General features: G+C 43.5%; 1 protein-coding gene across 1 annotated transcript in view; it reads left to right on the top strand.

Moving 5' to 3' along the window:
* Window positions 1-23,299, top strand: part of slc2a2 (solute carrier family 2 member 2) — a 49,323-nt gene that overhangs the window by 6,661 nt on the left and 19,363 nt on the right. Inside the window, 4 exon segments of the mRNA XM_034195088.1 lie at window positions 2,095-2,210; window positions 2,302-2,464; window positions 2,625-2,731; window positions 13,874-13,954. Of these exon segments, the coding sequence (XP_034050979.1) occupies window positions 2,095-2,210; window positions 2,302-2,464; window positions 2,625-2,731; window positions 13,874-13,954 (467 nt within the window).

Below are 23,299 nucleotides of genomic sequence, written 5' to 3'. Positions count from 1 at the left end.
AAGCACCACACAAATGCCTCTAAGTCATTGCAGTAACTCGTACACAAACTGCGCCATGCTGTTGTTGCTAAATTTTTAACTTCTTGAAATTAGCGCCACGCTCAGAGAGGAGCCTCGTTAACTGAAGATAATGCCTCTAAGAGCCACTCAGAACCATGAAACTCCCATGATAGTTGAAGAAACCCTCTCGTAGCAAAGAAAACATGCTGTGTGGCTCCTTCTTCATCCCCAGGTAACACACAACGTAAATGCAATATTGCTGTAAGGTTGCTGACAACGCTGTAGCAACGTGAATTTGTAGACTCCCCACAACATTGCTACAGCGTTGTCAGCAATGTCGTCAGCAACGTTGCTGACAACGTTGCAGCAACGTTGTGGGGAGTCTACAACGTCATTGCAACTTCTGTGCAACGTTCCGGCAACGTCAAATTGTTAGCTGGGTCCTTCATTATTCGGTGGGACCCAGGCTTATGGTTTTTAGTGAAGGTGAAGCCTTTTTTAATTCACGTAGATCTGGAAAAAGCCATTCATGCTTTCATTAGTTGTCGGCTGGACTATTGCAATGGACTTTACGTTGGCGTCTCCCAGTCTTCCCTTAGTCGACTTCAACTGCTTCAAAATGCTGCTGCACGTCTATTAACTGACATGTGTAGACGTGACCATATCACCCCAGTCCTCTATGCTCTCAGTGGCTTCCAGTTTGGGCTAGAATTGATTTTAAAATTCTTATGTTTGTTTTTAAAGCTCTGAATGGTTTGGCCCCACCATACTTAGCTGAGCTGCTGACACACTGGGACCAAAACAGAATTTTGAGATCGTCTAACCAGAGGTCCAGATACTGCCAATGGGGAGACCTGGCTTTGTCTGTGGCCACACCCAGACTGTGGAACAAGCCCCCTCCCCGACATCCGCACCGTCACTGACCTGGGTCTTTTAAAATCTAAATTAAAGTAAATTAGAAAGCAGGATTGCTTTCTAATTACTGATAGATTTCAGCTATTCTATTGGCTTTTCACTTCTTTTTGCACCTCCCTGTTCAATACATTTTCCCTGTGTCTTTTCACATTATTACACATAACTTATGTTATGGACATCTATGCTTTCATTTCTTTGTATGTGTGGATTACTTGGGCTGTTAACTGACATCTGATGGAAATTTCATGTCAATAGGTCCCTTAGAAATATATTTTCTGAGAAAAATGGTGACGTGTTTAGTACTTATTTTACCCACTGTATGTGTGTGTATATCTATCTATCTATCTATCTATCTATCTATCTATCTATCTATCTATCTATCTATCTATCTATCTATCTATCTATCTATCTATCTATCTATCTATCTATCTATCTATCTATCTATCTATCTATCTATCTATCTATCTATCTATCTATCTATCTATCTATCTATCTATCTATCTATCTATCTATCTATCTATCTATCTATCTATCTATCTATCTATCTATCTATCTATCTATCTATCTATCTATCTATCTATAGCAAATTTCAGAATTTAATATGCACTGCTTTTTACAGAGTTGCTGAGGATGATTTTGTGGACTCATTCACTGGCTCACGTACTGACTCCATTAAAATAATCAGCATGAAAAATCTACAAGCAACATAAATTGCATAAACTGCAAATTATTTCACTTGTTTTCTGAATTAGAGTCAGTACTCATATCTGCATTTATGTGAATTTTTATATTTAAAATCAGCATACACAATAAAGTCTCTTTTGGGCACATTATTCATAATTCTGCTGGAAGTAGAACATAAAGCAGTGTTATCTAAAAGCCAGAAGGTTACAGGTTTGAACCCAACCTGGCCTGGCTGCATTTTTTTTTTCCATCCCCATATTTGTATTTTCTCCCTCCACAGTATGAATACATTTTGATGAGGACTGCTGGAGATACAATTACTGTACAGATGTAAATGTGAATGTTATGTAGCCCTGTTGGCTGGCTTTCACCCTGCCATTTATCCAATCTGTGCTTGCGTGCGATGATGTGTGATTTTCATAATTGAAGTTAAACATAGTCACTAAAGTGCAATGGATGTTAAATAACATATTTGCTGTGTTATGTGTGTTTCAGGGATGGCATCTGGGTTAGTGCCCATGTATATTGGGGAAATTGCCCCCAAGGCTTACAGAGGGGCTTTGGGATCGTTACACCAGCTGGGAATAGTCATTGGCATCCTAATTAGCCAGGTAAGGTTCACTAAGTCGCACGTGATGCACAATGCATCTCTTTAGTGGCTTTATGGAAGGACTTTGAGCGTGTGATTTTGTTGCCATGTAGGTGGTAGGTTTGGACTTTATACTTGGTAACGATGACATGTGGCCCATCCTGCTCGGTCTGTCTGCTGCTCCGGCGGTTTTACAAACGCTTCTGCTGCCCTTGTGCCCCGAAAGCCCACGGTACCTTTACATCAGATTGGGCGAGGAAGAAAGGGCTAAAAAAAGTACGAATTATACTTGCTTCTGATCCTGTTTCTCAAGCACCGTCTTGTTCATTGTAAATACGGGTTACAACTGGTCAAACTAATTCATGACTATATTGAGATATATAGGTGAACCACTCATATAGACTTCTGTGTTATACCTGTCTGTATTTTGGTTTAGGTCTATATCGCCTGAAGGGAACATACAATGCAACTCCCGATCTTGAGGAAATGAGGCTGGAGAAAGAGGAAGCTGATAGAGAACCAACTGCCTCCATCTTGTCTTTGGTAAATTTTTGCAGAGATATAATGTAATAATTGATTCATAAATTTCACTTCATAAATAGAAAGTTACACTTTTTGGGGGGGGGGGGGGGTAGAAAAAAATTCAAGGGTTATACTACAGTATACACCTTTTGGCTAAAGATGAGTTCAGTTTTTTTACAACCATTTTCATAGACTGTGTATTTTTCAAATGTAATTATGTATATGTACGTATGCACCACTCTTATCACAGTCTGATCATAGTTTCTTTAATGGTGATGTTGTGTATGGATTTCATGATGCAAGTCCTTAAAAACAAAGAAGTGGAACACACAGCTTAGTAGAATAAAAGAAAAAGGAGACACTATAAAGACCACATATAATACAAATAATGAATGTTTATGAGTGCACTGGTTAAAATAGTTTGCACGACTTATAATATGAAATATGGAATGTTCAAAGCAACGAGGCGGAAAGTTTCAATTCAGTTCAATACTTTTTCATTTATATATCGCCAAATTTGCCTCAAGGCAAGTGAGTGAGCTTGTCCTTTAACATTTGTCGCCATAAATATCATATTTATATATATATATATATATGTATATGTCACATATTACAACAAAAATCTTCCCAATACTCAGAAACCAGCCCTCATGAGATACAAGAAAAAATAGGGCCGATAAATCACACATTTCCTGTCAATTTTACTGCCCTGGAAACTGTGGCAATAAAATCAGGGCAAAGCAAATCTTAAAACAGAGTGAAAAAAGACATTGAAAATGTCTCTGCCCCACCAATGACACACCCTCATTTTGTGTTACCCTGGTAACAAGTGCAGCATCCTGATACAGGATCTAGATCATTTCATTCAGTCAAGATGTCTGATCAAGGTGAGAGAGTTTTAGCCTGCCTAGCAGGGAGAATTCAACAACTTGAGTCTCATACTGAAGTTGTGAGTCACCAAGAAGTTAGTGAAGAGGACCCTCATGACTTTATAGAGAGACATAAGAACAAGAACACCAGCAGGAAAAGAAGAGAGGCCTCCTTGTTCTTTCTCCGGTGGAACTTGACAAATGGAGTTGGTGATAATTATATGGTTCTTGTTCTTTATTTTTTTGTAATATGTGATAAATATAAGGACACGGGCTGATACAGATATGAGGGGCATGATGCAGGGTGTGATACATAAACAGACATGTGATAACGTATACATATGTACTGAAGTGTTGTATCTGGAAAAAAATAATAAAACCTTAAGAAACAATCTCCACCACACCCCTGTCTCCCTATTCTTTCCTTCTTTCTTTCTTTCTTTCTTTCTTTCTTTCTTTCTTTCTTTCTTTCTTTCTTTCTTTCTTTCTTTGACATTTTTAACAATGTTTAACATGAAAGCAAACTGTAAGAGATAGAAAAACGTCAGAGTTTGCACAACAGTTTCACAATAGTATTCATAATATTATGAACTATTTAATTGATTACTCAACCGAGATAAAGACATACTTATCAGTGATATTATTCCTCCACAGAGAGGACAAAGGCTCAACTCTCAACACTTTCAATTAATCAGCAACCACACTACAGCGGCAGCCTCATGTATCCTCAGTAATAGTCAGTGGTGGGCACAGTTCCGATAATCCAATAACCGATAATTATAGAAGATAATGTTTTCATTACCGGATTATCTTTTTAGATAACTTTAAAAAACATTATCGGACTAATTATCTTGCGATAAATTTTTGTCTGATAATTTTTAGACCGATAATGTGGTAAATAAAGCTGAACAGCTGCAAACATTTATAAAATTTAAAATCAGTTGAGCACCTACCTATTAAATGTTTCGTAGAAGATGTGTAGTTCTACCCTCTGCAAAACAGAGGAGAGCTGCTTCTACAAGAAACCGCTCTATCCTCTGCAGGCAAAGGAGTACTGGTCACCCCCCGCCCAAAAAAAAAACCAACCAACCAACCAAACAAACAAACAAACAAACAAAAAAACCCTAATTTCTTTTAACCCCATACTGATGTGCGGGCAATATCACCCAAGTCATCCAGAGGCATACATTTTTAACTTATGGTTCAAATCTTAACCAAACTAATTTCGGACAAGTTATTTAAATTAAAGTCACGTCTGAAGTTTTATAAGTGAAAATATCAGATATATGTTTTAGTTTTAAAGTAATGCACTAATTTTTAAGGTTTTAGTGTGGACATGCTGTGTCCAGGTGGATTATGGGTATGATAGGGTAATCTCAGTACTTTCACGACATGAGAAATGCATTTCAGACACTCTGATCAGGCTCCACGGACAACAGCATTAAACTCTAGTGCCTAAAACTCTTGTGAATATATTTTCTGGGTTTAAAGACGTTGTTATTGTGTTTGTGTTTATTAAATTCCACGCATCTTAAATGTAGCAGACACGGATTATCTGGAATTTTGTTTTGGCAAGTTTTTACGGTCTCTACTGCCATCTACTGGCCAGTAGTGTTCATCGCAGTATTCAAACTGAAGCTGGGCTGATATTTTCAATCACTGTACTTGGTTCCAGCTCAAACTGTACCACAGAACCACACGCTGTAAAAGTTCAGAGTGCCCGATTTATGCTCTCACACACATTGTACGTTCAAAAACCACATGTCAGACTCATGTTTCCAGAAGCAAAATGTAAACAGAAGCTTTTTTTTCTAATTTAATTTATTTTTCTTTTTTACAAAAACTCTTTACAAAGAGACATCAAAGTAAAAAAAAAATTACAAGACAGGTCTGCGGTGTTTGCACGTGCACAGTGTGAGAGGTTGGATGCTTGTAGCTCTTCAGCAGCGGTATACCCTCACGGCGGCCGACCAGAATATCAAACAGGTTTGATTTTCATCTGACCATACGATCGTCGATCAGGAGGTGATCGTGAGATGTTAAACGCAGCTCATTACTCCATGTATACTAAACGATGCAGGACACGTGATTAACAATAAATATAATAATAATAATAATAATATAATAATAATAATAATAAATTCTCGCATGAATGAAAAATCTGCTGAAAAAGGGCCAAAACTGAAGATAATACTGGAATTTATCGGTTATCTGTAACTTCTGATACATTTTTGGGTGGTTTGTCGTTTTATGTTTATCAAAGATAACTTTTCAGTTATCTGATTATCTGTTATCAAAGTTAATTTTTTTGGTTATCTGTGCCCACCACTGGTAATAGTCATGTCAAATCACTGGGTAAATAGACAAATTAATGCTCATTTTAAATGTTATTGAGAAGTACTCCATCACACAATTGCTTGGTGGCTACAGTTGTCCTACTGTGGTCAGTTCAATGATGAATACAAAACAAAAATATGTGCAATATTTCAAAATTTTATAAAAAAAACCCAAAACAAAACAAAAAAACTAAGGTAACTTGAAGGTGTTGGTAAAAAATGTATACAAATCCAATTTTTACCTGGATTACTAAAAGTTAAAATCAAATTGACATGATGGGCAAGAAATAATAAAAAAAAGTTTTCTTTAGAATTAGAGTCTATAACAGAGGCTGGCTTTCAGTGAGGACACCGCTAAAATTCTACTCTGCTGTATTTACCACACAAGTCCTCAGATTTTACTTCATTTTCCTTTTTTATTGTCACCATTGTTGGGGAAAGTGTAGTGACACGGACCCACAACAGGGGGCGCAAATGAACAGTCAATAGATGAGCCAAATGGTAACAATTTAATGTTGTGAATGTGCACAACGAATATACAGACAATCTCAGAATCTGATAGCAGTCAATACACAAAGGTGACGTGTGGGCAGAATCGAGGATAGAAGACGTCTGTCCTGAGAAGAGCCGGAACCACACAATTTCCGCCGCCACCGAACCTGGTGAATACTGGAGCCGCCAAGTCCTGAATTCCCAGGTGATCACCGTCCCCGACTGTCGGATCTGGTACTGCTGGCGAGGAGCACAAACAGTGAGATGTGGGTGTGTGCACACCCAGTAACAAAAACAGTCAGAAGGTGGAAAGTCACCTCCACCTCTAATCACACACTCGTGCAGCTCCTGTTAACCACTTATCTGGTTGGGGTGTGAAGCGAAGCCGTCGCTGATCACACCAAAACGCCAATCCCACAGATAAGGCAACATCCACAGGAAAACGGCTGCAAAGAAGTTCAGACTATAAAGTCAGTGTTAAGTTCAGATACAGCAGAGAATATTACCTTCACAGGTAGATGATATCTCGGCAGCGAGGTGGAGATGACATCCGGCTTTTATGGAGTGATGAAATGATGGGTGACAGCTGTCATGAGTTGATGTGTGACAGCTGTCACTCCCGGTTGTGTCCGTGGTGGCAGCGCCCTCTCGTGCCTGAAGCCCGCACTTCAGGCAGGGCGCCCTCTGGTGGTGGGCCAGCAGTACCTCCTCTTCTGGCGGCCCACACAACAGGACCCCCCCCTCAACGGGCGCCTCCTGGCGCCTGACCAGGCTTGTCCGGGTGACATCGGTAGAAGTCGGCCAGCAGGTCCGGGTCCAGGATGAAGCTCCTCTTCACCCAGGAGCGTTCTTCAGGTCCATACCCCTCCCAGTCCACCAGATACTGAAACCCCCGGCCCTTCCGACGGACGTCCAGGAGCCTGCGAACCGTCCATGCAGGCTCCCCATCGATGATCCGGGCAGGAGGCGGCGCGGGTCCGGGAGCACAGAGGGGTGAGGTGTGGTGTGGCTTGATCCGGGAAACATGAAAAACCGGGTGGACCCGCAGTGAAGCTGGGAGCTGGAGCTTCACTGCGGCCGGACTGAGGACTTTGAGGATCTTGAATGGACCACTATACCTGTCCTTGAGTTTGGGTGAGTCCACTTGGAGGGGGATGTCCTTCGTTGAAAGCCACACCTCCTGCCCGGGCTGGTAAGCAGGGGCCGGGGAACGCCGGCGGTCTGCATGGGCCTTAGGCCTCGTCCGGGCCTTCAACAAGGCAGAACGGGCGGTGCGCCACACCCGACGGCATCTTCGCAGGAGGGCCTGGACCGAGGGCACACGACCTCTCCCTCCACCACGGGGAACAATGGGGGCTGGTACCCCAGACACACCTCAAATGGGGAGAGGCCGGTGGCAGAGGACACCTGGCTGTTATGGGCGTACTCGATCCAGGCCAGATGGTGACTCCAGGCCGACGGGTGCACGGATGTAACACAGCGGAGGGCCTGTTCAAGTTCTTGGTTGGCCCGCTCTGCCTGTCCATTTGTCTGAGGGTGATACCCGGACGAGAGGCTCACGTTGGCCCCCAGTTCTCTGCAGAAACTCCTCCAAACCTGTGAGGAGAACTGAGGACCACGGTCCGAGACAATGTCAGTTGGTATCCCATGCAGACGTACGACGTGGTGGACCAGGAAGTCTGCTGTCTCCTGGGCTGTAGGGAGCTTCGGGAGGGCCACGAAGTGGGCCGCCTTGGAGAAACGGTCCACTATCGTGAAGATGGTCGTCATGCCCTGGGACGGTGGGAGGCCCGTGACAAAGTCCAGGCCAATGTGAGACCAGGGGCGACGAGGCACCGGAAGCAGTTGCAGAAGTCCTTGTGTCTTGGAGTGGTCTGCCTTGCCCCTGGCACAGGTGGTGCAGGCCTGGACATACTCCCGGACGTCGGCCTCCATGGACGCCCACCAGAAGCGCTGGTGGACAACTGCCACAGTCCTACGCACCCCTGGATGACAGAAGAGCTTGGACCCGTGACAGAAGTCCAAGACTGCAGCTCTGGCCTCTGGTGGGACGTATAAATGGTTTTTTGGTCCAGTTCCGGGGTCCGGGCTTCGTGCCAGGGCCTCCTGGACGGTCTTCTCCACGTCCCAGGTGAGGGTGGCCACGATAGTGGACTCCGGAATGATGGGCTCCAGTGGATCCGACAGCTCAGTCTTGACCTCATCTTCATGCACCTGGGACAAGGCATGCGATCTCTGGTTCTTGGTCCCGGGGCGGTAGGTGATTCGAAAGTCAAAACGCCCGAAGAACAGTGACCAGCGGGCTTGCCTGGGGTTCAGCCGCTTGGCGGTCCTGATATACTCCAGGTTCCGATGGTCAGTGAAAACCGTGAACGGCACAGACGCTCCCTCCAACAGGTGTCTCCACTCCTCAAGAGCCTCATTCATCGCAAGGAGTTCTCGATTTCCGACGTCATAGTTCCGTTCAGCTGGGGTCAACCTGCGAGAAAAGTAGGCACACGGGTGAAGAACCTTATCGGTCTCTCCGCTCTGGGATAGCACGGCTCCTATCCCTGAGTCAGAGGCGTCCACTTCAACCACGAACTGGCGGCTAGGGTCGGGCTGCACCAGAACTGGTGCAGACGAGAACCAGCATTTCAACTCCTTGAATGCGGCTTCGCACCGATCCGACCAGGTGAAGGGGACCTTTGGAGAGGTCAGGGCTGTCAGGGGGCTAACTACCTGACTGTAGCCCTTAATGAACCTCCTGTAGAAATTTGCGAAGCCGAGGAACTGTTGCAGCTTCCTACGGCTTGTTGGTTGGGGCCAATCTCTCACTGCCGCAACCTTGGCCGGATCAGGGGCGACGGAGTTGGAGGAGATGATGAACCCCAGGAAGGACAAAGAGGTGCGGTGAAACTCACACTTCTCACCCTTCACAAACAGCCGGTTCTCCAACAACCGCTGCAGGACCTGACGTACATGCTGGACATGAGTCTCAGGGTCCGGGGAAAAGATGAGTATGTCATCCAGATATACGTAGACGAATCGGTGCAGGAAGTCCCGCAAGACGTCATTAACCAAAGCTTGGAACGTCGCGGGGGCGTTAGTGAGGCCGAACGGCATGACCAGGTACTCAAAATGACCTAATGGGGTGTTAAATGCCGTCTTCCATTCGTCTCCCTTCCGGATCCGAACCAGGTGATATGCATTCCTAAGGTCCAGTTTGGTGAAAATTTGGGCTCCATGCAGGGGCGTGAACACTGAATCCAACAGGGGTAAAGGGTATCGATTACGAACCGTTATGTCGTTCAGCCCCCTGTAATCAATGCATGGACGGAGTCCGCCATCTTTCTTGCCCACAAAAAAGAAACCTGCACCCATCAGGGAGGTGGAATTCTGGATCAGCCCGGCAGCTAATGAGTCCCGGATGTAGGTCTCCACTGATTCGCGCTCAGGACGTGAGAGTTTGTACAGCCTGCTGGACGGGTACTCAGCGCCCGGGACCAAATCAATGGCACAATCGTACGGACGGTGCGGGGGAAGGGTGTGCGCCAGATCCTTGCTGAAGACGTCAACAAGGTCGTGGTACTCAACCGGCACCACCGTCAGATTGGGAGGGACTTTAACCTCGTCATTAGCATTTACACCGAGAGGAACCGAGGATCCTAAACACTTCCGGTGGCAGGTTTCGCTCCACTGAGTCACAACCCCAGACGGCCAATCAATCCGGGGATTGTGTTTAATCATCCATGGGAAGCCCAAAATCACGCGAGAGGTAGAAGGAGTTACAAAAAACTCAATCTCCTCCCGGTGATTCCCAGACACTACCAGGGTTACAGGTAGTGTCTTGTGTGTGATAAAAGGGAGAAGAGTGCCATCTAGTGCTCGCACCTTCACTGGCGAAGAAAGCGCCACCAGAGGGAGCCCTACCTCCCTTGCCCATCTGCTATCCAGCAGATTCCCTTCTGACCCCGTGTCCACCAGTGCTGGGGCTTGAAGGGTTAAATCCACGCTCAGGATTTTAACTGGGAGTCCTGTTGACAGATGTGTATGACCCACGTGAATGTTTTGACCCCCCCTCAGCCCAGTCTCTAAGGGCGGGCGTTTGTGTTTTGACCGTTTGAGGCAGTCTCTCTGCTGATGCTCACTCGAGCCGCAGACAAAACACTCCCCGCGGACCAGCCTCCTCTGTCTGAATGTGGCCCTGCTCGTGTCCCTAGCACCGTCAGCAGGGGGAGCTGTAGCCACACGGAGCGCTGTGGCTGTGGAGCGTGGGGAAGACGGCTCTCTTTCGGACCCGGGAGGAAGAGGGACGGCTTGTGCCTGACCACGCCCTTCGCCTCGCTCCCGTCGGCATTCTTCTAACCGATTGTCCAATCGTATAACCAAACCGATAACCTCAGCCAAATCCCGCCGTTCCTCCTTAGCCACCGGGTGCTCCTTCAGGACCGACGACAGTCCGTTTATGAAGGCGGCGTGGAGCGCAGTCATATTCCAGCCGGATCTCGCAGCCGTGATGCGGAAGTCGACTGCATATTTGGCTGCGCTGTGGCGCCCCTGTCTCATTGACAGCAGCACGGTAGACACGGTTTCGCCTCTGTTAGGGTGATCAAAAACAGTTCTGAGCTCCCTCACAAACCCAGTATAAGAGGCGAGGAGCCGTGAACTCTGTTCCCAAAGCGCTGTAGCCCAAGCGCGTACCTCGCCTCGAAGCAAATTAATCACGTAAGCCACCTTGCTGGCATCAGACGTGTACATCACGGGACGTTGTGCAAAGACGAGCGAACACTGCATAAGAAAGTCCGTGCACGTCTCCACACAACCTCCGTACGGCTCTGGGGGGCTTATGTATGCTTCAGGGTATGGTGGGGGGGGGGTCGTTGAATGACCAGTGGAATGTCTGTATTCGGCACTGGGTCGGCAGGAGGAGGAGCTGCAGTAGCGCCCTGAGCGCGCGCTTCCACCTGCGCGGTGAGAGCCTCCATCCTGCGAATAAGGATGATGTTTTGCTCGGTTATCAGGTCCAGTCGAGCGGTAAAGGCGGTGAGGATGTGCTGCAACTCACCAATCACGCCTCCAGCCGACGCCTGTTCACCCTGCTCTTCCATTGGCTGTCCAACAGATGGTTGACGCCCCTCGGGATCCATGACATTGGCCGAGATATCCTGTTGGGGAAAGTGTAGTGACACGGACCCACAACAGGGGGCGCAAATTAACGGTCAATAGATGAGCCAAAAGGTAACAATTTAATGTTGTGAATGTGCACAACGAATATACAGACAATCTCAGAATCTGATAGCAGTCAATACACAAAGGTGACGTGTGGGCAGGCTCGAGGATAGAAGACGTCTGTCCTGAGAAGAGCCGGAACCACACGATTTCCGCCGCCACCGAACCTGGTGAATACTGGAGCCGCCAAGTCCCGAATTCCCAGGTGATCATCGTCCCCGACTGTCAGATCTGGTACTGCTGGCGAGGAGCACAAACAGTGAGATGTGGGTGTGTGCACACCCAGTAACAAAAACAGTCAGAAGGTGGAAAGTCACCTCCACCTCTAATCACACACTTGTGCAGCTCCTGTTAACCACTTATCTGGTTGGGGTGTGAAGCGAAGCCGTCGCTGATCACACCAAAACGCCAATCCCACAGATAAGGCAACATCCACAGGAAAACGGCTGCAAAGAAGTTCAGACTATAAAGTCAGTGTTAAGTTCAGATACAGCAGAGAATATTACCTTCACAGGTAGATGATATCTCGGCAGCGAGGTGGAGATGACATCCGGCTTTTATGGAGTGATGAAATGATGGGTGACAGCTGTCATGAGTTGATGTGTGACAGCTGTCACTCCCGGCTGTGTCCGTGGCGGCAGCGCCCTCTCGCCTGAAGCCCGCACTTCAGGCAGGGCGCCCTCTGGTGGTGGGCCGGCAGTACCTCCTCTTCTGGCGGCCCACACAACAACCATAAAATATAAACCAAATAAATCTCACAAAAGCCACCATTCAAAATTGTGTTACACATAAAAATTTTATATATATATATATATATATATATATATATATATATATATATATATAACTGGATTGTTAGTTTCCTGGGGTTCTAAATATTTCTTTTCATTTAACACACTGAATGCATTTAATTTACAAAATTCTATGTATGTTCTGTAAATAGTCATATGTATATGTTTTTAAATAAAATATAAAAAATGCATATGATATCATGATAACTAAATGTCTTTCACATGTTGTTGAAGTCATAACAATCACAACTACATCCTACATCAGTGCTGTTTTACTGTTGAACTGTACAGTTGATTGGTATTAATGCTTGAATAGATCCTTGTCATTTGATTGGTGGTTTGTATGTCATGTGATATTGATCATTTGCCACTGTGCTCCATTTACCGTGCAATTTTGGTTCCATTTAGCATGCAAATTTTGTTCCATATGTTTTGTGCCATTGCACACTGCAACCACCGCGTGTACACACAAAAACACAAGAGAAGAAGAGCCTTTATTGTCAATGTACATATATACGTACATACAACAAAATTTGTCCTCTGCATTTAACCCATCCTAATTGCAGTTACACACAATCCACCCGCTAGGAACAGTGGGCAGCTACAGTCCGACAGAAAAAAGCAAATCCAGTATGCCCTAAGCCGTCTGGAGGCATTTGCAATATTTGCTGGGACGTATTTAGCTAAAGTAGACCCCCTGTCTAATGAAGAACTCGACAAACTTCTTTTGCAAATTTTTGCTGGACCAAGAAAAGCAGATGGCAGTCGACTACACAAAGAGGTCAGGATTGTTTTTAAAATATCTGACTGTTTTTGCAAGTTGCAATTTAAGGACACTGATTGGATAAATGTATGTTGCTAGGTGCCTGTTTCTATCAACAATTGGATAAAAGCAAATTGCTTCCTATAATGTATTTGTATTACGAGGAGAACTCTATAGCCAGAAGCTGGATTTCTGTCATTTACAACGTCATCTTGTTTAAGATCATAAAGTTGGAGAACACGCATTTCCAGAGTCAAGTCTTTTTCTTTTTAAGCTAGCTAGATAACTCTAATGGTCATGTAGCTAGCAGTTAAAAAAAATGCTAACCTTTGATTTATACGGACTATTACAAGCAGAAACTCAATATTTTTAAAATTAAAGCATAAAACGTTTTATGTTTTGCTGTGTATGGAGCCAGTTCAATCGTTGAGGGCCATACATAAGACAAACAAGAGAGAAGGAGGAAGTAAACGCCTGCTATATTATGAATATACAAATTTACAAAATACAAAAAAAAAACAGTGATTTGTAGCTGTCAAATTGCCCAATAAAGCATTTTCAACACACAAATAGCAATTTACTGTGCTAATTATTTGTTTAAAAAATAAAAACAATTAAGAACAGATAAGGGGGTGCTGTGTTGTATCGCCCTCTGGTGGCCAGCCATTACTGACTATTGTTTTGTGTACTTTCTTTCCCAGATCCTTTCCTCCACGTACAGACTGCAGCTGTTTGTTGCCCTCATGATGCACCTTTCTCAACAGCTGTCTGGGATCAATGCTGTGAGTGACTGAACATTTTTATTTTCATTTTAGTAACAGTACAAACATATTTTTGTGAAGGCTCTCAGTTGTCCAGGTGGTTTCCGTAGTAGAGAAGCTTGAATCTTCAACTGGACTGGGTTGCTTGACGCGAGGATGTTTCACTTCTAATTGCAGAAGCTTCCTCACCTAAAATTCTTGCTCTGGTAGTCTGACTTCTGTCTTGACCCTAGAGCATATTTGTGTACATTTTAAGCTCTTGAGTACTTTAACATTCTTCCTTTCACATGTAAAATTGAGAATATAGTAGTTGTGAGAAAGTATAATGTGGGAAGGAGAGCGTTTACCTGTAAGCAAAAATATCCTGTATTTGTGATTTAAGAGTGAATTAGAGGACATGCAGGTCATGGGGCATACGCTCGAGCAGCACATTACTCTGCCCGCTGTGATACAAAATGCCCTTTGTTCTGGTTGGCAATCAGTCAGGCAGACCCATCTTAGTATTCCTAGTAGTCCTTAGTATTAAGGAAGCTGCATGCTAGATCATGGAGATCTTCTTTTCCGGTGTCAGTGGGATTTTATGATAGCTGGAGCTCCAGTTCCACACACCAACCCCCAAAAAGGAGTTACAGTTGTATGTAAAAGTTTGGGCACCCCTGATGATTTCCATGATTTTCCTTTATAAATCATTGGTTGATTGGATCAGCAATTTCAGTTAAATATATCATATAGCAGACAAACAGTGATATTTGAGAAGTGAAATGAAGTTTATAGGATTGACAGAATGTGTGCAATAATTCTTTAAACAAAATTAGGCAGGTGCATAAATTTGGGTACCCCAACAGAAAAAATACGTCATTATTTAGTAGATCCTCCTTCTGCAGAAATAACAGCCTCTAAATGCTTCCTATAGCTTCCAATGAGAGTCTGGAGTCTGATTGAAGGTATTTTGGACCATTCTTCTTTACAAAACATCTCAGGTTTGTTGGTTTCTGAGCATGGACAGCCCGCTTAAAATCACACCACAGATTTTCAATAATATTCAGGTCTGGGGACTGAGATGGCCATTCCAGAATGTTGTACTTGTTCCTCTGCATGAATGCCTTAGTAGATTTTAAGCAGTGTTTAGGGTCATTGTCTTGTTGAAAGATCCAGCCTCGGCACAACTTCAACTTTGTCACTGATTCATGAACATTGTTCTCAAGAATCTGCTGATATTGACTGGAATCCATGTGACCCTCAACTTTAACAAGATTCCCAGTACCTGCACTGGCCACAGAACCACACAGCATGATGGAACCACCTCCAAATTTTACTGTAGGTAGCAAGTGTTTTTCTTGGAATGCTGCGTTCTTTTTCAGCCATGCATACCGCCCCTTGTTATGTCCAAATAGCTTCATTTTAGTTTCATCAGTCCACAGCACCTTATTCCAGAATGAAGCTGGCTTGTCCAAATGTGCTTTAGCATACCTCAAGCGACTCTGTTTGTGGCATGTACGCAGAAAAGGCTTCCTCTGCATTACAGCCTCATACAGCATCTCTTTGTGCAAAGTGCGCTGTATTGTTGAACGATGCACAGAGACACTATCTGCAGCAAGATCATGTTGTAGGTCTTTAGAGCAGGACTGTGGGTTGACTATTACTGTTCTTACCATCCTTCACTTCAGCTTATCTGAAATTTTTCTTGGCCTGCCACTTCCAGCCTTATCTAATACTGTGCTTGCAGTCTTCCGTTTCCTCACTATGTTCCTCACAGTGGAAACTGACAGCTGAAATCTCTGAAATAGCTTTTTGTATCCTTCCCCTAAACCATGATGTTGAATAATATTTATTTTCAGGTCATTTGAGAGTTGTTTAGAGGCTCCCATGTTGCCACTCATTACAACAGATGCAAAGAAGAGAAACATTTGCAAATGGCTACCTTAAATACCCTTTCTCATGATTGGATTCACCTGCGTAAGGAGGTCAAGGGTCACTGAGCTTACCAAACCAATTTTGTGTTTGAATAATTAGTGCTGAATGTATTCAAATCAATAAAATAACAAGGGTGCCCAAATGTATGCACCTGCCTATTTTGTTTAAATAATTATTGCACACTTTTTGTAAATACTAGAAACTTCATTTCACTTCACAAATATCAGTGTGTTCATCTGCTATATGATATATTTAACTGAAATTTCTGACCCAGACAACCAATGATTTATAAAGGAAAATCATGAAAATTATCAGGGGTGCCCAAACATTAGCATACAACTGTATTTGAAGGCAGGAGGACCACTGACAGCCCTGGGTAAAGTTTAACATTTAGCATAGGACTCATAAATGTTTTAGGCATATTTATAGTGTCTAAAATATTGGGAAAATTCATTAAAAAAATTTATACCTTATTACTCCAATCAAGGGTCACAGGGGGCTGGTGCCTATCCCAGCAGTCATAGGGCGTGAAGCGGGGCACACTCTGGACAGGACACCAGTCTATTGCAGGGCCTCATATAGACAGACAAATACATTCACACATGCACATGCACTTACGGCTATTTTAGAGTCACTAATTCACCCCAGCAAACATGTCAATATGGGTTCCACATGGGAGGCCCAAATGGAGGGAGATAATGTCGGTTTGTCCGGGGGCTCCACCCATGGCCCATCTGGTTGGAGGTGGGCTTGGGCTCGTCCAGTTGGCTACCCACATTGGGGTCAACAGGGCTACCCCAAGACCACCTTCAACCAGCTGGGCCCCAGGTGGAGCCCTCGGACAAAACTGTATTGGCCCCATTTGGGGTGCCCATGTGGAACCCACATGGGGCGAATGTGGATGTGTTTGCTAGTACCTAACCTGCATGTCTATGGAAGTGGGAGGAAGCTGGCACACCCAGAGAGAACCCACGCAAAGATGGGGAGAATATGCAAACTCCACACAGAAAAGTTCAGGTGGGAAGTGAATCCACATCCTTCTTGCTGTGAGGCAACACTGCTCACAACTAAGTCACCATTCTACCCTGTCAGGAATTAAAAAAAGTAATCTGTGTATCTTGTATGTATAAATAGATATAAACACTGTAATTAAAATATACACCCACTGTTCACCTTTAAAATATTATTTTGGGATAGTCTCTTGAATTCAAAAGAAAATCAAATTGTTATCAATGATCTTGTACAAAAATGCTGTTTGTGAATTGCTTTATTGTGCTACTATGTTTTCATATACCAGGAACTACACCTACAAAGAAAAAAAAAACATTATGTTTTGAATGTTGGATTTTCATTTGAAAATAATGTTTCTAACTTGATAACTGACAAGTTTTCTTTTCAAGAAAAGTGTTTTTTCAATTAAAAAAAAAAATCACAAATTTAATTTTATGTTCGTACATATTAATAGCACATTTTATTTTGACTTTGAAGCAACACAGTTACATTTCACTTGATTGACGGAATCACATTGTGTGTGGTTACTTCTCAATAAGATAAAACCAAAAATCTCTTTTTGTCCTCAAGATCTTTATTACTCTACGTCGATCTTCACTTGGGCTGGAGTTTCCCAGCCAGTCTATGCCACCATTGGAGTTGGAGCCATTAACACTATTGCTACTCTGGTGTCGGTGCGTAGCTGCACATGCACAGTGTTGTATGGTTACAAAGATATACAAATGCTTTTTCATTTTTTTTAAACTCTTTGCGAACAAACACACTAATTGTGCATGTTCCAGGTTGCTCTAGTGGACAAAGCTGGCAGACGTACTCTGACCCTTGCAGGTCTGGCAGGGATGTGCTGTTGTGCCATTGCTATGACACTGGGTCTAAACTTACAGGTTGTCCAATTAGGTGTCAGACATGTGCACTGAAAAGCCACAATAGACACATACGTATCTGCTTGTAAGCACACAAAAACATAGTTTTTTTTGCAACTCAAAGACAAAATTATTAACCTTGACTTATTTCTTGCAGAGTGACTACTCATGGATGAGCTACGTCAGCATGTTGTCGATCTTCCTCTTTGTGTCTTTCTTTGAGATCGGTCCAGGTCCTATCCCGTGGTTCATAGTGGCTGAACTGTTCAGCCAGAGGCCTAGGCCGGCGGCTATTGCTCTCGCTGGTTGCTGCAACTGGACCAGCAACTTCCTCGTTGGCATGACCTTTCAATACATACAGGTAATAACAAAGAACAAATATATGCTAAACTCCTAACAAACTAACGAGGAAGCTAAAACCAAATGGTTGTAGCTAGTTTGGTTCAATCTGTTGCTAGATTGTCTGTTGGTGGTGGGGAGTGAGATTTACTCACACATATGAATGTGCACTGTTACAAACAGAAGAGGGTGCAGCTAACCTCAATGTTAGCTTCAATAATCACACATCGCTAGATGAAAAATGAACTGTTACTACCATGAACCGATAAACCGGAAAAAACATTTAGCTGAAGCTACTGCTAACCACTAACTACTAACTTTTCTTACAATAAATGGGTACCTTGGGTGGGGAAGTAACCTGTGTCAGACTGGTGACCCGTCCAGGGCGCTATGGAATCCGGAGATAAGCACCGGCACCAACGGTCTTCAGGGCCTCTATAGGACTTACCCAATTGGTCTGCTATGAAACTAACGTGACTTTTTTACGATTTTCGTGGACAGGATTCCAAGGTGCAGTCATGTGTCCAGTTTGGTGACCTCAGAATTACATCTCTGCTTTTTGCAGATGATGTGGTTCTGTTGGCTTTATTAGGCATTGAGTTCTGATGTGCACTGGGCAGTTTGAGGGCAAGTGTGAAGCAACTGGGATGAAGCTCAGCAAGAGGTGACCATGGTCCTCCGTTGGAAAGGGGTGGATTTTCCTCTTTGGGTCGGGGCACAGTTATTACCCCAAGTGGAGGAGTTCAGACGTCTTGGGGTCTTGTTCATGCGTGGAGATAAGATGGAACATGAGATTGATTGGTGGATCAGGGCTGCATTTGAGGCATGTCTGACTAGGAGAAGGCTCCAGTGAAGAACCAGGACAAGACAGAGGATTACATCTCCCATCTGGTGTAGGAATGCCTGGGGACACCCCAGAAGGGGTTGGAGTGGCTTTCAGAGGATAGGGAAATGTGGGTTGAGCTGCTTAATCTGCTGCTACTGTTTCCCAGACCCAGATAAACATTACTAAATGAATGACTGAATGAATAAATGGTTCACTCATGGTTTCAAAATGAGCTAAAATGCTAATGTGTTAACAAAAAGGTTAGCCTCGCTAATTAGCAGTTAGTTTACTAGCTAAACTTTGTCCACCACTGGTTACCTCTGTCAAGAATGTAATGAAATCATCTGTGTTTATTTATTTGTCTGTCATTCTGTCTGTTAGGCAGATTACATCAAAACTTCTGCATGGATTTTGATGAAATTTTCACTACTGATAGATATTAGATCATGGAAGGTGATCCGGATCTGGATTCTGGATCAAATTGCACTTTATATAAGCTTTGAAGGATTACTGTTAAAACTACTGCATGGATTTTGACCAAATTTTCAATACAGATACATACAGTGGTGGGCACAGATAACTAAAAAAATTAACTTCGATAACAGATAATCAGATAACTGAAAAGTTATCTTTGATAAAGATAAAACAATAAACCATCCAAAAATGTAGAGAAGCTTGAATGTTCGACTGGACTGGGTTGCTTGACGTGAGGACGTTTCGCTTCAAATCACAGAAGCTTCCTCAGCTAAAATTCTTGCTCTGGTAGTTTGACTTCTGTCTTGACTCTTGTAGAGAAGAATAAACCAGAAGCCAACAAAAGCTGGAGTTTTTTAACCTAACCAGACCCCACCTACCGAGAGGCTGATTGCTATAGGCTAGTGACTAAACAATAGCTCTAATTAGCACCTATTGTGCTCTAGTTAGCACTCTCCTAATGACAGGACGGAAGCCTCCCCTGATGGCTCCCTTGACGACTCTTGACGACGATGTCTTGGAGAATAAAGCAATGCTGACTTATGGTCGTCAAGGGAGCCATCAGGGGAGGCTTCCGTCCTGTCATTGTCCTGTTTGCAATTACAGAGGTCAAACGTTTCCTGTAGATTTTCACCAGGTTTGCACACACTGCAGCAGGGATTTTGGTCCACTCCTCCACACAGATCTTCTCTAGATCTTTCAGGTTTGGAGTTTCAGCTCCCTCCAAAGATTTTCTATTGAGTTCAGGTCTGGAGACTGGCCAGGCCACTCCAGGACCTTAAAATGCTTCTTACGGAGCCCCTCCTTAGTTGCCCTGGCTGTGTGTTTGGGGTCATTGTTATGCTGGAAGACCCAGCCATGACCCATCTTCAATGCTCTTACTGAGGGAAGGAGGCTGTTTGCCAAAATCTCGCAATGCATGACCCCGTCCATCCTCCCTTCAATAAGGTGCAGTCGTCCTGTCCCATTTGCAGAAGAGCACCCCCAGAGTATGATGTTTCCACCCCCATGCGTCACGGTTGGGATGATTTTCTTGGGGTTGTTCTCATCCTCTAAACATGGTAAGTGGAGTTGATTCCAAAAGGCTCTATTCTGGTCTCATCTGACCACATGACCTTCACCCATGCCTCCTCTGGATTATCCAGATGGTCACTGGTGAACTTCAAACGGGCCTGGACATGTGCTGGCTTGAGCAGTGGGACCTTGCTGCCCTGCAGGATTTTAAACCATGACAGCATCATGTGTTGCTAATGTAATCTTTGTGACTGTGGTCCCAGCTCTCTTCAGGTCATTGACCAGGTCCTCCTGTGTAGTTCTGAGCTTTCTCAGAATCATCCTTACCCCACAAAGCGAAATCTTGCATGGAATCCCAGACCGAGGGAGACTGATAGTCATCTTGTGTTTCTTCCACTTTCTAATAAATAATCATAACAGTTGTTGTCTTCTACCAAGCTGCTTGCCTGTTGTCCTGTAGTCCATCCCAGCCTTGTGCAGGTCTACAGTTTTGTCCCTGGTGTCCTTAGACAGCTCTTTGGTCTTGGCTATGGTGGACAGGTTGGAGTGTGATTGATTGAGTATGTGAACAGGTGTCTTTCATACACGTAACAAGTTCAAACAGGTGCAATTAATACAGGTAAAGAGCGCAGGTCTGTGTGAGCCAGAAATTATTAAAAAATCACACACTGTGATTTCCGGATTTTTTTTTTAAGATTATGTCTCTCACAGTGGACAGCACCTAAGATGAAAATTTCAGAGCCCTCCATGATTTCTAAGTGGGAGAACTTGTAAAACTGCAGGGTGTTCAAATACTTATTTTCCTCACTGTATGCCTCTGGATGACTTGGGTGATATTGCCCGCATATTAGTATGGGGTTAAAAAAATTAGGTTTTTTTGTGACCAGTTTTCTTTTGCCTGCAGAGGATAGAGCAGTTTCTTCTAGAAGCAGCTCTCCTCTGTTTGCAGAGGATAGAACTACACATCTGCTACAGAACATTTAACAGGTAGGTGCTCAACTGATTTTACATTTTAGAAGTGTTTGTAGCTGTTCAGCTTTGTTTACCACGTTAATGGTCTAAAAATTATCAGGCAAAAATTTATCTGAAGATAATTAGTTCGTTAATGGTTTTCAAAGTTATCTGAAAAGATAATCCGATAATGAAAACATTATCCTCGATAATTATCGGTTATCGGATTATCGGAACTGTGCCCATCACATATTAGGCCATGGAAGACTCCATTAAATTTTGGAGATGATCCGGATCTGGATTCTGAATCAAGTTTCCCTTTATATAGCCTTTGAAGGATTATGTCAAAACTACTTCACAGATTCTCACAAAATTTTTAGCACAGATACATATAAGGCCATGGACGACTCCATTAAATTTTGGAGGTGATTTGCAGTGGTGGGTTATTAAATTCCACGCATCTTAAATGTAGCAGACACGGATTATCTGGAATTTTGTTTTGGCACGTTTTCAAGGTCTCTACTGCCATCTACTGGCCAGTAGTGTTCATTCACCCTATTGACGTATCCCATAATCCCTTGTGTGCCAGAGAGTCGCTGCAATCAACAACATATAGAGAATCAACACGATGACAGTTGTAAATTAATATTATACTACAAAAATGTATTTTTTATGCCTTTCGTCACATTAATAAGAGACTGCATGCATGATACCCTGAAAACTTGCTAAAACAATTATAGTAATCTGTGCCTGTTACGTTTAATCTGCGTGGAATTTAATAAATGCAAACCAAATTTCAGACATATTAGATATATTAGTCTCGAACAAAGAGGACAAACAGTGTTGTAAAGAACAATAATCAAGACGTTAAAGAGCAAACTTCACTTCCCCCAGAATGACATGAACAGGAAGCGAGTGTAGCTCACAGCAGCTCCTATTGAAAATAACGGAGAGACAGCCTGTGATTCTCGCATGTTTACGTAAAACGAACACAATAACAATGTCTATAAACCCAGAGAATATATTCACGAGAGTTTTAGGCACAATATAAAAATAGTTTTATGTTGAGATGTTAATGGTGTTGTCTGTGTACAGCGGACGGTTAAAGTGCAGCCCGATCAGAGCGTCTCAATGCAGTTCTCAATGTTACTGAGATCTCGCAGCGCGGTGACCTCTCCGAGGTTTTGAAACGTCAATAGGGCGAATAGCCAACATTTATGTGTCAAGACAATATTGAGTGCACGTTTTACAATATAATAAAACGTGGGCACAACATCATAAAACGTGCACACATTCTTCAGTCCTGTTTTTTTTTTTTTTTTTTTTACATTCCAGGCTTGGTTGGGCTCTTACGTGTTTGTCCTGTTTGCTGTGCTGCTCCTCATCTTCACCATATTTGTGTACTTCCGTGTCCCTGAGACCAAGGGCAAAACCTTTGAGGAGATCACTGCCATCTTCAAGACGAAACGGAAAACGTTGTCCCCCACCCCCAATGAAACTGCATTTGACACTGAACTGCAGCAGCTGAAAACAGCCACAGATGCTTGAGAGAACAGCGGCGTGCGTTTTGTGTATCTGCACACAAAGACATCCTGGTCTGTGTTATTTACAGCTTCTGTCCTTTAATATTTCAATTAAAATAAGGCTTTTGTTCATAAAAGCAGCCGTCAGTCATAAGCATGTAGATTTAAAGGCAAAAATCACAAATAACTGTTTTGTTACTCAGCTGACTATATATACTTATACATTTATTAACTGACATCAGCGGAGTTGTTATCGGCACTGAACTTTACAGTGGCAGAAATGATTACACCTTTGTTATGTGGAGATTTGTTTACATGCCAGATATTATCTGGCTCAAAGAAAAACAACATTTATTTCAGTATTATGTCCTTACAGTTATGTACTTATGCAACTGTCTAATTTATGTTATCGCAGCTGAAAGTGCGCAGACACGGCCCAAATGTTCAGCCG

This window comes from Thalassophryne amazonica, chromosome 19 (assembly GCF_902500255.1).
Source record: "Thalassophryne amazonica chromosome 19, fThaAma1.1, whole genome shotgun sequence".
Taxonomy (NCBI): Eukaryota; Metazoa; Chordata; class Actinopteri; order Batrachoidiformes; family Batrachoididae; genus Thalassophryne; species Thalassophryne amazonica.
The sequence above is the reverse complement of the archived record's forward strand: the minus strand, read 5'-3'. Positions and strand labels throughout refer to the sequence as shown.